This window comes from Eptesicus fuscus, chromosome 4 (assembly GCF_027574615.1).
Source record: "Eptesicus fuscus isolate TK198812 chromosome 4, DD_ASM_mEF_20220401, whole genome shotgun sequence".
Lineage (NCBI taxonomy): Eukaryota > Metazoa > Chordata > Mammalia > Chiroptera > Vespertilionidae > Eptesicus > Eptesicus fuscus.
In genome coordinates, this window is record NC_072476.1 from 45,706,799 (window position 1) to 45,721,956 (window position 15,158).

The following is a 15,158-nucleotide window of genomic DNA, read 5'->3' on the forward strand; positions in this document are numbered from 1 at the left end:
ATGCCCAGGGATTACAGGCACATTGCACAAATTCATGTGAGCAGTGATGAGGCCTGAACCAAGGCAGTCACAGTGAGAAAGAGGAGGGGGCTTAGTAAAAGGAGAGACTTCTGATGTAGAATGAAGCCAGTCTCCTTGGAGTTATTTGAAAGAGATAATGTGAGTGAAAACAATTTGTAACCAGCAGTGTGGTGCAGATGGCGATGTCAACCTCTTAGATGGAGAGTGGCTGGGGTCAGGGTTGTAGAGCCTGTTGATACCTTATTCCATTGATGCGGCCTCACTGGGAACTCAGAGCTCTGGGGGAGGAGACCTGGGACTGGATACTTCTGAGACTGACTTATTTTCTACAGAAGACAGATCCTAACACCAGCCTAAACTCGACCATTTCATCTGGGCCTGGGTGCTCAGGACTTCCTACTATCCCCCTGGATGGCTATGAGTATTCCATTTTCTTCACTAAGAGAAAAAGCTAAAAAGAGCAGACACTTTTATCTGCAGGAATGTTACTCCATGTAAAAAAATACACTAATACATCTTACAACTTCTAGCCAGAATCTGCTAGGCTGCTGCTATAGCAACCCCAGCAGAGAGGACTCAACGAACCCCCCACCCGCTCCCCTCCCGAATCCGTATACCTGACAGTCACCCTCCTAGTAAGGCTGTCTCTCTTACATTACACCCACTAAGTGAAGATCCAAAGCAAAGAGACAGAAAATAACATCTAACAATCTGCTTGTCATTTAGAAAAAGCTCCCTGAATAAATGTCATGGAAACAAGCTGCTCTTGCAGAAAGAAAAGAAGAAAGCCCTGCCTCACTTGCTTCCCTTTCAATTTTAATCTTTGGAATAAAAGGGTAACACAAAGCAAATGTTAAGTGTTTGAAAGCAAATATCCCTGGCACTTGGCCATAATGTGGTTCAGCCACATCCAGCCTGCTGCTTGGCTCCACGCAGCAGAAGCGCCAGATCAAGCTCTCGGTGTGAAGATAACTGACTGCTCAAGATGCCATCCCGAGAACACCAAGAGCTCAAAACAGGCTGATCTGAGACGATGAGTATTTTTCTTCTAATCAAGACCAAGGACCCTTGCTAGGATCCTGGCTGCAAGGCCAACACACTTCTGTTCAGTTAGTAAACATTCACGGGCACCTGCCATATACAATTCATTGTTTGTTGATTCTCGGAGGGAAGCCCTAAATAAACACGACTCTGTTCTCTGTTCGTGGGTGAGGGGTCTTGATGATCTCACCTGCCGCAGGAGGCAGGGTATGTTAAGAACTCAAGGAGAATGTTGTGGAAGCTGTCTGAGAGCCTGAGGAAGAAGCCCTTATTTTCAGCTGGGATTAGCAAGGAAGGCTACAGAGGAAGTAGCATTGGAACTGAGCCCCAGACAAGAGGTAGGAGTATAACAGCAGGATTAGGGGAGGAAAAAGGAATTCCAAGGACACATTAAAGGAAAACAAGGTCAAGAAAGTGAAAGTGTTAACTGCTCCAAAGTTCGTGCGCCCAAAGTTTGTGTGCCCGAAGCTGCAAAGGCCAAAACTCAAAATGTCAGAATTTGGAGTAAGGAGAGGTTTATTGATCAAGAAGGAACCAATTGAGAAGATGGGAGACTTAGTGGTGCCTCAAATCCATCTTCAGAAAGTAGAGTCCAGGCTTCTTTTATATCAAGGGAAGGGGGAACAGGAAGGCCAAGAGGTGATGGATGACCACCTCCAGCACGGGTTTGAGGAAGATTGTGCTTAGTCTGTTGACCTAGTTGGTGTGAGTCCAGTCAATAGGTTTCTGCAAACCTTTGATAAACAATGCACACTTCCCTTTTCTTCTCAGAAGAGGCAGTTTCTAGTAACTGACTATTTTTGTAAAACTCAAGCCACAAGCAGAATTCCTCTAATGATTAATATGTTTATATGCAACAAGCTACAGGTTGTGGGAACAAAGCAGGCTTGAACAAGATGGAGTGAGAGAGGCCAAGCATTTCACTCTGCTACAAAAGGGCAAAATTGAAGAAAAACATGGAAGGTCTTGAATAACATATAAGCATCCTCCTATCTGGATGGGATTCAGACAGATCTAGGGTACTTGTGGTTAGTCAATATCCATCCCAGAATCTCCTGATTTGCTTAGGAACAAAGGAGTTTCCTGGGCAAGGAACTTGAGTCATGTCACTGCTTGGGGTTGACCTATATACACATGCATAGCCAAATAGTGGGAGAGGCCATAAGAAACTAAATTACATAAAGAATCTGCAGAGCCTCTGAAGAACCTCCAGAAAGTTATTGTAATTGTTCTATTTTATTATTAATTATTGTTAACCTCTTACTGTGCCTAATTTATAAATTAAACTTTATCATAGGTATGCATGTATAGGAAAAGCATATAATATATAAGGTTTGGTATGTTCCAAGGTTTCAAGCATCCACTGGGGGTCTTGGAATGTATCTCTTGTGAATAAGAGGGAATTACTATAAATAAGATGTCTATGGTAGATCTTGTGTAGATTCCTTCAGTTGGATTAAGGAAGAAACTTGATCCTCCTAGTTTGCCAAATTATTTTAATAAATAGATGTTTAGGTTTATCAAGTGCTTTTTATAAATCTATTGAAATAATCTTATTTTCCCCTTTATTCTGTTAATGTGGTGAATTACTCTTATTGAATTTTTATGTTAAACCACTTTTGCAACTCTTGAATAAACTCAGATAGATGGTCAAATAAATACATGCATAGACATAGCTTAGATTTAGTGTATCAATATATTGTTTCATAATTTTTGCATTGGTACTCATAAGAGAGATTGGTGGATAGTATTTTTTCTTATAATATGCTTTTCAAGTTTTAATATGAAGGTTTTTCTTTCCTCATAGAATGAACTAAGAAGTATTTTGTATGTTTATTCTTGTTATTACTTATTTAAATGTTTGGAAGAATTCATTGAAAACTTATCAAGATAAGTTTGTAGATTAAGATAAACTTAATCTAACCTTGGAATTGTCTATGGTGAAATTTCTAATTATAAATATAATTTCCTTAGTAATATAGGCCTCTTCATACTTTCTATTTCTATTTTAGTGAGTCTTGGAAATATATTTTTCTACAAACATCATTTTATCTAAAATTTCAAATGTACTGCTTATAATTTTTTATAATATCCTTTTAATATCTTTTTTATGTCTGTGGTACTTTTTGTGATTTCTTCTTTACCATAAGTTATGTTGACTATTTGGTTTTATGTTAGTCTTAATCACATTAACTAAATGTTTATTAATTTTATAAACATGGATGATGTCTGTTTTGTCTTTTAGTTGTAGTTTTGAAATTGTGCGAGGCAGCAGTTTAGGTGTTTACCTATGCCACCATCTTGGTTTCTCCACAATTAACTAGTTCTTGAAGGGGGAAATTTTAGGTTGAACATTGAGCTAAGTGTCCAACTTAGAAAATATGAAAAAGAATACCATTAAAAAAAACCCCCACAAAAATAAAGATGAAAGAAAATACAGATAGAGGAAGAAATAGATATATAAGGTGGGGCAAAAGTAGGTTTACAGTTGTGAGTATGCGAAACAAAGTTTATTCTTGTATTATTATTTATTAAATAGTTTAAATAGAAGTTATGCCAATGGACATAGTAGATTTAAAGAAAAAAATTAAAGGATACCATGAGAATCTTTATTCAAATAAAATCAAACGTATAATGGAATTGTTAGAAAATAAAACATTTTAAGTGACTCAGAAAAGAGAACTCTTCAGTAAACTCAAAACTAATTTTTTAAAATTAATCAATTAGTGGTAAATTATCTTCCCATAGAAAATTGGAGCCCGATAATTTTCTATGCAAGTTCAAGTAAACTGTCAACTATTTTTAAGTGCAATTTAACGAATTTAAAAAGAGAAAATCTGCCCTAACTGGTTTGGCTCAGTGGAAGAGCATCAGCCTGCGGACTGAAGGGTCCCAGGTTCGATTCCAGTCAAGGACATGTACCTTGGTTGCGGGCACATCCCCAGTAGGGGATGTGCAGGAGGCAGCTGATCGATGTTTCTCTCTCATCGATGTTTCTAACTCTCTATCCCTCTCCCTTCTTCTATGTAAAAAATCAATAAAATAGATAAAAATAAATAAATAAAATAAAATAAAAAAATAAAGTCCTAAAATAAGACAAAAAGGGTCACTTCGGTTCTCAACAGTTACTTTTACAATGTTAATTCAGTATAAGAAAATAAAATTATAGGCCAATATCATGTAAAAACATAAAGCAAAACTTCTGAATGAACTATTAGCAAATTAAAGCCTGCAATGAATCTATATCTTAACAATCATAACCAAAATTAAATGAGGAATTTCAAAACATATGAAGACCTGTAAATCAGTTAAACAAAATACTGCTAAATAGGAAAAAATGAGCAAAGGAATGAATAGGCAACTAAAAAGTAGAAACCTCCACATCTAATGAACATGAAAAGGTGTTCAAACTCAAAACCACAAGGAGATAGAACTTCATGCCTATCAGATTGCAAAAGTTAAAAATTGTACCAATACTAATAGTTGGTAACTATATGATATAGTGTGAACAGTTTTCTCCCATCAATAGGATGCAAATTGGTTCCAGTACTTTGGAGAGTAATTTGACCAAATTAGTAAATTTGAAGATGTGCAAATTCAACTCCTAGGTATATAACCTAGAATGGTGCTACTTGGAGTGTGGGCCTCTTAGATAAGTAGCAATCTGGAAATAGTTGTGACCTATTTATGAAGACATCATAACAAAAACTAGGTGAAAGCACTTAGAATCTTTGAGAGGAATTTGATGTTGCCATGTCATCTATTTTGTATTTTATGCAAGTACTATCAGCAGACAATTAGGACTTTAAAATCCTTCTTTGTAGAGTTTCAGAAGCATTGCTCTAAATCAGCTCTTAACACTCGCACGTGACTTGAGAAATAGAGACAATGATAATAGTTCATGACACACTAGAGTAAATGGAGATGGTAATCTTACCCCAGGCCACACCTGGTCAACGTCAAGCCTAAACAGGGTCACCATCTCATCTCACTAATAAAGCAGTCATGGCAAATGGGGGACCATACCGCAATGGCTGGCAAGCTGGGCTCTAGCAACCCTCACACATATATGTACACGACGTTGTGCACAAGAATTTTTATATCAGCATCATGTGTAGGGATGATAATATTGAAATTGACTTAAATGTCCATCACCAAAATAAAGATATTATAATAAGCTATCTAATTTCCCACACACAGTTATGAATTTCATAATGTTGAGCTGAAAAGGGAATTAACAAAAAATAACACATAGTGAAATATATTAAACTAGATGCCCGATGCATGAAGATGCGTGCAGAATTGGCCTTCTTTACCCTGGCTGCCGGCACAGCCTTTGGTCCGGCCCGGAGCCACCTTTCCACCTTCCCATGCTGCCCAGAGGCCCAGAGCAGCTGGGGCAGTGTGAAACGCCTGCGTTGTCTCTATGGGGATGATGCAAGCAACCCACCCCTGGCCACTGGGCGCCTGTGTATGCAAATTAACCTGCCATCTTTGTTGGGTTAATTTGCATACTCACTGCTGATTGGCTGGTGGGCATCACGAAGGTACGGTCAATTTGCATCTTTCTCTTTTATTAGTATAGATACTATTTTTTTAAAATGTAAAGTTATAATAAGTCATAAAATAAATACAAATAGAGACTACATGTTATAAAAATATTTAAAAAGCAAGAGCAAGAGGAAGATAGACATTTAGTTAAGGATAACGATTAGCTCTGGTAGGGGAGATGGAGATGCAGTGAAAAGGGGGTACAATATGAGGAATACAATAGATTTCAAGTTTGAGATGTTTTAGTTTTTAAGATAGGTGATAGAGTGTATTTTTAATTATATTTTAGTATCATTAGAAATAGCTTATAACTGTGGTCGGCAAACTGCGGCTTGCGAGCCACATGCGGCTCTTTGGCCCCTTGAGTGTGGCTCTTCCACAAAATACCACGGCCTGGGCAAGTCTATTTTGAAGAAGTGGCCTTAGAAGAAGTTTAAGTTTAAAAAATTTGGCTCTCAAAAGAAATTTCAATTGTTGTACTGTTGATATTTGGCTCTGTTGACTAATGAGTTTGCTGACCACTGGCTTATAATGTTTTTAAAGATATGCATTCTGGAGTCAAGTAATTTGGCAATGGGAAGGCCTTATGATATAGCTTCTTCACTTCTGACAGAAAACTGGTGAGAGTGGTTGGACCATCAGCAAGAGGCAGAGACTTGACATATTTTGTTACACACCGAATGTGGTCGATAATATCCTCAAACCTCTGCTTAAGCAATTCTGATGCCAGGGACCTATTACCAGTCAAGACTGCCTGTTCCATTGTTGGAAAACCATGATTTTGAGCCAAAACCTTTCAAGATCTAGATGGTTCTCAAAGCCTTCCAAGTATTTGAGGACAAACTATCATGTCTCCTATTCATTGTTTTCTTCAGACTATGTTTATTCTGAAAGCCCCCTCTTTAACTTATTTAGTAGTTGACCTTGTTTTCAATTGCTTAGAGAGGCAGAGGTTCTTAGATATGAAAGAGTTTCCCTCACCCAGACCTCCAAACATGTCTATACCTGTGTCTAGCTTCAGAAAACCTCTTTCTGGGGATTAGAACAAACATAATTGTTCTATTCAAAAGTAATCCTTTCCCAGTACTTGTGAGTCCATACTTTCCCATTTTCTCCTGTTTTATCCCTTATCCACTTTCTAGTATGTTTTAAACATTTTTCCTTTTATTTGGTTTTAATTACTACAAGAACACATTTTTCTTAAAAAATTAAATGCCACTGATGAAGTAGATGTCTTCTTTGAACACTCCCTTTTCACTCCTGCTCAGAGATAACCAAGACTATATTTTTAAATATAGTCTTTCATAATTTTTCTATGCACATGGTTATATGAATGCAGAGACATATATGGTTTTGTATGTTACATATGTGGGATAATAATCCATTTGTTTTCCAAACTTAAAAAGATCTATAATACTCTACATTGGCAAGCTTTCCATAACTGTATGTAGACCTATCCCATTCTTTTTACTTTCTGTAAAGAATTATATCTATCTTCTATCGATGGTCCTTTATTTTGTAATCTTTTATTTTATATTATTTCAAACTTACAGAAAAGTTGTAGGAATAATACAAAGAACTTATATGTGCCTCTAACTAAATTATTGTTAATGTTTTTCCCACTGCTTTATCATTCTCCCTCCCTCCATCCACCTTCTTTTCCACCTCATGTACAGGTGACATTTTTCTAAACCATTTGAGAGTAAGTTGAAGACAGTATGCTCCATTATGATAAATTCTTGAATGTGTATTTTTTGAGAACAAAGACTTGTCCTTTATAACTACAATATAGTTAGAAAAAGAAGAAAATTTGAGATAGAAAACTGTTACCTAACCCATAGTCCATTTTCAAATTTTGCCAATTGTCCATGTAAAGTCATTTATGTATTTTCCTCCTGGACCAGAATCTAATCCAGAAAGATGATGTGCACTTAGTTGTCATGTCTATTAAGTTTCCCTTCATCTGGAACATTTCCTAATTTTTTGTTTTTGTCTTTTTAAAAATTGACATTTTTGAAGAGTAGGGCTTGTTTTAAAAAAATCAATTTACATTTATTTATTCATTGTTGGTCTATGTCTTTAGATTTGTTTGATAGTTCCTCATTACTAGATTTAGGTTATGCATTTTTGGCAGGAATATGTTAGAAGTGTCCTTATTACATCATTTCAGGAGGCATATGACATAGGTCTGCACCATTATTGGTGATGTTACTTGGTTTCCATGGGTAAAGAGCTGGTCCCTAGTTTTTCCTTTCCTTTTTCTTAAAAGTGAAATTATCATTAACCTTTAGTAATTAGTAAAATAAATGTATTGAAAGATATTCTGATACTATGTAAATATACATCGTGTTCTTCACAGACTTTAACCCACTATGCAGAAGAGTTTTCCCTTTTTATTTATTAAGCAAGGACTATTTTATGGGTCATAAACTATTAATATTGTTTATGCTCCAATGATCCCATATTTATGATTTTATGATTTGTGCAGGCTAGCCTTTGTGTCCTCATGTCCTCATTTATATGTTCCTTACTTTCTAGCATACGACGTTCTAGGCTCATTTGAATTTCTCTGGTACACTCCTGAAATCTGCCATTTTTACAAGGAGAATAGTATTCAGCATCCAAGGACAAAGCAATAGGTTTTTGCTTCTAGGTCTTTTCAGCAAATGGAATTAAAATAAATATACAAACATACATTTATATAAACATGCATCTGTATCTATTTCTATATCCATGAGTTCATACTGATGCCTTCAATTCCAATTCAGTACCACAGGGTTCTTCCTAGCTTAATTCCATTCTGCATTTGTAACCCCTTCTCCAACAATTATCCCCCCTCCCCCCAATTAATACTTATGCAGTTGGGCTCTAAAGAGAGAGAAGAGCTGCTTTCCTAACAAGTAGAGGAGTCAGGTTATTACAAAGTTGGAAGGTGGGAGAAAGCATCCCTCTGTCCAGATCTCTGGCCACAGTCAGCTGACCATGGCCTTCCTCACACTCAGCTTTTAGCTGCTCCAAATTTTGAGCGAACTCCAATCTGGTGCTCCTAACACCAGCAGGTAGGCATCTAGTAATGTCTTTTTTTTAAAAAGTTTTATCTTTATTGTTTAAAGTATTTTAGATGTCCCCTTTTTTTTCCTCATTGAGCCCTCCCCCTGAGTCCAGTCCCCTCCCCAGGCCTTCACCCTATTATCATCTGGTAATTTCTAATTTCTTTTGTAGATGTCCCCATCCCCCATCTCATTACCATCTGGGGACTGTAAACATTGGGGCAGAAGAAAATACATAAGTATAGAAAAGACAATTTTCGGGGGGGGGGTGCAAATTCAGAGTATTTCTAAAAATTAAGAGGGGACATATCTGTGAAGTTATAATACATATTTTCTAATTCTGGATTCCCTGATTCAGGACATATTTAACAGAAGCACTGGAAAGCAGCCTTGACAGGCTTTTTTCTTCTTCTTTCTTTTCTTCATTGGCCTAAGAACCTGACTCTAGCAATAGAGACAGTGAGATGGGCAGAAGTTCCTGAGGTCATGGCCCTTATTCCAGGGGACTCCAAGCCCAACAACATTTAGTAGGATTCTGTTAATCAAACAACCAGTTTGGTACTTTTTTCTTAGTGGATTAACTTGACAATTCAGTTAAAACGCACAAACTGGATCAGTGTGTTACTCAGGCTGGGAGAAGTACCTGGAGGCTCATGAACTTCAGGGCTGGATATGGAGAAGTTGAGCCCTTTGGCCCACTTCCTGGGTGACTGTACCAGCACATCCCCAAGTGAGTACCCCAAGTCCTAGGCACAGAGGACAAGAACCCTCTACATTCCCAGATCATATTCATGAACAGATCTTGTGAGATGCCAAGAAGAAGAAAAAGTATGTCAGAATCACAAAGACAACACATACATACCTATTGGTATTCTAGATCAGATTAAACAAAAATCGGTGCTAGGACCAGGAACTGAACAACTAACCCAGAATCCAGTCACTTGATTTAAGAATTAGATAGGTGAGAGAGAGATTTTATAAACTATATTGCCAGCTGTTAAAAGTTATAATAAAATAAAATAGGCATGTAATGGGATATTTAATGTTTGTTGCCTTATACTGGAAATAGTAACAAAAAGGATCTACCATGATTTGTTAAAACATCAGGTTTTGCAAGAGTCTCACTGATAACTATCTTTGAATACTCATTTTGTAGATGAGAAAAAGGGGCAGAAGGATTAAGGCTGTTCAAATACATAGAGCTATCAAGAGGCAGAACTAATTTCCAAACCCAGACTTGACTTTTAACCTCATATTTTTTCCCTTCATCATTCTATTTCTCAAGACTGGGCAAAGTGGCAAAATAGGAAGGCTCTAGTATTTTAATCCATCTTTGAAGATTCATATTAACTCTAACTAATTGGTTTTTCTCCAAATTTCATATTCTGTTTGGAATAAAATTGATTATTCCAGATGCTTTGATGGGGAGTCTCTGTAAAGCAATCACCAAGGGAGGAGAAATTAGGGAGAAATCATGTGAAATTTAGTAGATCTGCTACCTGTTATGAATTTGGTTCATCTTTATTGGAATCTTCTGTCAACTGTGAACAAGAAGGGGAAATTAAGAAAATTATTGAGGAAGGTGGTGTCACTGTAATTCAAAGTGGTTTGTTCTAGCCATATGCTCTTGTACTGGCTGTGGAGAAATAGTGAGGCCAAGGTGTGGTAGGCTGAGGTGTAACAAGACTCAGTTATTATTAGAAAATTTGAAAAACAAAGTGCAAATTATAGCAAGGCATATGTCACCACAAAAGAGCAGTCATTTTAGGAGACTTCAGAGGATTTTGCGTAATGTTCATGGAGGAGTCTTGGTAATGTAGGGTGAAGTTGGGTTCATTCAGCATATTGCCAACCATAATGTCTATGCAAAACATGGGTCCTCTCTTCCTCTTTTAAATTGTGACTTTCTTGGTATTTAGAAAAAAAATAGACAAAAGATCCTACACTTTTTTTGAATCTCTACTAGTCTTCATGTACTTTGCAAAGAGGAACAGGAAAAGTAAGATCAATTTAGAAGACAAAAGAATGACATCTTACATGAATTGCTGCTAATTTGGAAGAAGAGAATAAACACAAGATAATGACATCGAAATTAAAACGTTTTCTCCTCCCTCTTTCCTTCAACAGAAGAAAATACTATTTTTTCCTTAGTCTTTTAGTAGTTTGGGATGGTAGTGCTAATTCATCAGTAAAATGATAATTAGACTTAATTATCTGCTACTTTACCTTTTAGTCACAATAGAGGTAGAATATACACAAGAATTAACTGCATCAGTTGCAGGAACAAATTATCTTTCAAAATTTTTCTTTCTTACATCCAATGTTTACACCAAATACTTGATGTATTTTTGTATGCAACCCAGAATACATAAAGGAAATTTTAGTTTCACTCATGAAGTAGAAATCCTGATAATGCAGGCTTTTGAAGCAGTATACTCCTATAAATGTGCTCTAATAGTTTTTCTTTCACTTATTAAAGGACATTCCAAACCTTGTCCTCATCCTACATAGACATATAGAAGATGTGTAAGTGACCTTTATTTTCAGCCACTTTGGATGGGTAATAATGTTAAGTTATTCTCAGGCATTTGAAAGGAATCAGTTTTATATCCTTGATTTTGAATGGAAATGTTAGATTTTGCATCAATTATGGAGACTAGCTATGAAAGTGACTTTATTTATTGAACTATGGAAGATGATGAAATATATCATTGTAGTTTTATGTTACAGAAGAAAAATACTTGGTATCCTAGCAACTTGCAATGTTGTAAGGTAGACCCTAAAGATAATGGTGTGAAATAAAGGGGAGGATGGCAAAGCAGAATTCTCTGCAAATAAAGGGGTCATTTTTAGGTTTAGGGCAACCAAGCAGCTGGGTTTACAGCTGTGTAAGTGAAGCCTTATTTTTATGATGTGTTACCCCTACCACCACAGGTCAGTTCTTTCTGCAGACTCAGCAAGTACCACCATGTGAGGGAATCCCACATTGTGTCATTTCAAGGATGGCTGTTCTAAAACCAATGGAAAAGAGATGTGTTTGCAGCAGTAACTATCCAGATCTCTCTTACAGAAACCAACCTTAACCACTCATGAAACAAGTGTAATGAAGCTCATTAAATTTACCAGATGCCATTTACTTCCTTGTACCAAGTAAGGAAGTACAGACCAAATGGGGACCATTTGTTAGGTGATATGTACCATGTTAAAAGTTATGCTCATTTATGTGCATTAAGTTGTAGGAAGTATGTAAATGCATGTGTATAATCCCAACACGTAGAGTGTATCATGGGCCCAAATAAAAATGAATATATGGAAAGAGATGACAACTAATTTAGACCTAAATTCTGCAATATCACTTCACAGACAATGGTGTACCCTGATAATTTCTTCAAGTTAAATTTTTTTTTTGTAAACTTGGAATGAAATAATTATTGAAAACATTTGTACTTCTTATTTTTATATGTTTTGATAGAACCACCTCATTTTCCACATAATTTGGAAACAAAATTAGAACCGAGGCTATAAACTCAAATAGAAAACTGGGCTGGGTCAAATGATTGTGACTATAATATTTCATAATGATGGAACATCCTAGTAAATAGGGTATATAATAATTGAAAGTTTTTCTCCAACCTGCCAAACTTCTGGAAATCAAAATTATCAACGTGTATCAGGTAATAATCGGTCATTTTACCTGAAAATAAGGAGAGACATGAATCTTTAGAAATATCAATTGACCAAACCAGTATGTGCAGAAATTAACTTTTTTTTATTATATATCATATAATGTAGTAGTAAAGTTTGTTTGAAGTGCATGAATAAAAAGTTAGTGAAATTACAGGAGGAACAATCTATATAGCAATAATAGGTGCATTCCCTGTGCATCTGAAAGAAAAAAAAAAAAGAGTTTTCACTCATTTTGGCCTAAAACTTAGTGTTCAGGTTCCCAGGATTCTGACATCAGAACCCGGATAACACTGATTAGAACCATAGGGGCTTTACAATAAAAGCTAAAATATTGACCATATGATGGCAAAAAGTCTTAGTTTGTGGTTAACGGATTCTCTTCTAGCTACTCTCTGATGAAGTTGGTGGCGCTGTGGAGGAGGACCGCCGCCTCCTGGACGAGGACCGGGACCGCTCGGCATTGTAGGCGACATGCTTGTCGTAGTTCTCCATCTGAGCCTCAATGAAATCTCTCTGCTGCTGTCTGATGGTCTGGCTGATGAGCCCAGGAAGGGCGTGGATGCTACCAATCAAAGTCTCTAATTTCGTTTCCAGGGTAACAATCCTCTTCTCAAAGTCTTCACTCCTTTCATTTAAGTCGGAAATCATGTCATACATGATATTCTGGGTCTGGAAAACAGGATTGAGAGGAATAGAAAAACAAATTTAGGTCTTAATTACACAGGTCCTGGAAGAAACGGTCAATTCTGAGCTTGAGGGCTGGTCTCCTTTAAGGGACAATCAGTGCAACAGGAGTGGGGCGTCAGCTAACTGGACACTTTATCTTGCCAAGAAAATTTCAGGTTATGTGTGTGTTTGATGCCAGGACTTAGAATTGTAATATCTTAGGCATTAATTAGATCCAGCTGCAGAAAATACTTTGCAGGTACTGTAGGTGGTATGCCCAATGATTTCTGGTATACAGATAGACAAACATGTTTTGATTTAATATTTGTATATATTTAAACGATTATACAAACGTTAGTGCGCCGCATTCATTTTGTAACATGTAATAGTAATTAGGGCAAGGCTAATTCTTAAAAACAGGAGATTTTAGAAAAACAAATAATAGTGTGGATGGTATTGGGAAGTAGCACAAATTCTAAGGGTGGGAAATGAAGTTTAGGACAAAACTGATTTGATTGTGTAATTTAGGAACTTAAAGCTGTAAAAAACTTCTGAATATCTTTTGCTGTCCCATGTTTCAAATTATGGCTCTGTGTGGGTTAAGGAGCATTTTTACAGATAATCATTGAGAGACTATAAGTTGGCGATACTGAAGTTACCAGGCTAGCTTGTTGGCTACGGTTTAATCAGATGCTAAATGGTTTGAAATGGAAGATGTTTTTGGTATCCTAGTGAATTTTGCAATTGATTGTCTTGGTCAGAGGCTGTTCATGACTCTTGACTCCCAGTTATATTTCCAGAAGTATCCCAGAGGCTCTCCAGGATGATTGGCATAGAGGTAGAGAGGGGAGAGGGTGGCCAGGAAGGGAAGACTGGAGATGTAAGCCTTAGGGCCATGCCGTTTCCCCAAGTCTCAGTCCCCTTTCTTCGAGCCTCCTTCTTTTACCTCATTTCCCTTTGCAACATGTGCTCTTTTCCTGCTGAACCAGCCTGTAGAACATTCTCCTAATGATGATAAATGGACTGATTATATAAAGAAGTTACTATTCAGAACACAGGCAAGTTTGGCCATGGAGACAAAACACATTAACTTTATGTTTACTATGTAGTATTGAGACTATGTGAGCAATATCCATTCATTCAGAAAATATTAAACCCTTGTGGCATAGACAATGCTGCAGTCATAATAATAAGCATGGCACCAAAGAATTAATTAGAAACAGTATCTTTCCTCATAGATATACTCTTAAAGAATATAAAGTAAAATTATATAGCTATTATATATAACAAATACTGCCCTAACCGGTTTGGCTCAGTGGATAGAGCGTCGACCTGTGGACTGAAGGGTCCCAGGTTCGATTCCGGTCAAGGGCATGTACCTTGGTTGCGGGCACATCCCCAATAGGGGGTGTGCAGGAGGCAGCCGATCAATGATTCTCTCTCATCGATGTTTCTAGCTCTCTATCCCTCTCCCTTCCTCTCTGTAAAAATCAATAAAATATATTAAAAAAAAGAACAAATATTATCATAAGTAAAATTATATATCATTTATATCATGATATAACATATATATTATTTCCAAGTGGTCTGTTTTATTTTTTCATAAAAACATCTAAGTTCTTTTATTATTTGACATAGGAGTGATGAAAGAGCTTGCCTCATCTTTGTTCATGAAGTATCCAAGCAAGGGTCATGTGTAAATATTAATCAAGGATGTTTCCGAGTCTCATATGTGTGCTTCCCAGCTTAAATGTGTGATATATATTCTCCCAGAGGTAAGTCATTAAATACTTCACTTATATTCTATTTATGAGATATCAACTATTCATCTTCAACATTTACATCTTATGTGTTACTGATATACATTAAAGTGAATATACTTTAGATGTATTATTTCATGATACCAGAAATAGTATGTGTGGATTTTATAGATTATACTTGAGGCTTTACAAATGACACAGCTGACTTATCAAACAACTGAACATACAGGTCCAATTGAGAGTTACCTCTTTCAAAGCTTTTGTATTAAAAGGCTGAACACACATAAATGCTATCCTAATCCCATCTTTATAATTAGTCCAAGAAAATGCAATGTTGTAATTGTTGACAAATATTTATATTTTAAAAGTGGAGTTTACTTGG

The 15,158-nt window shown here is 36.5% G+C and overlaps 1 protein-coding gene and 1 long non-coding RNA gene across 2 annotated transcripts in view; one reads left to right on the forward strand and one right to left on the reverse strand.

Annotated features, from left to right (window-relative positions):
• LOC129148842 (uncharacterized) overlaps window positions 1–15,158 on the forward strand; it is a 128,001-nt gene that overhangs the window by 109,413 nt on the left and 3,430 nt on the right. Inside the window, exons 2-3 of the long non-coding RNA XR_008555822.1 lie at window positions 12,736–12,812; window positions 14,655–14,791. This is a non-coding gene — a long non-coding RNA (uncharacterized LOC129148842). The remainder of the gene's footprint in view (window positions 1–12,735; window positions 12,813–14,654; window positions 14,792–15,158) is intronic.
• KCNN2 (potassium calcium-activated channel subfamily N member 2) overlaps window positions 12,414–15,158 on the reverse strand; it is a 152,036-nt gene continuing 149,291 nt past the window's right edge. Inside the window, exon 9 of the mRNA XM_008144465.3 lies at window positions 12,414–13,019. Coding sequence (XP_008142687.3) covers window positions 12,732–13,019 — 288 coding nt within the window. The 3' untranslated portion in view covers window positions 12,414–12,731. The remainder of the gene's footprint in view (window positions 13,020–15,158) is intronic.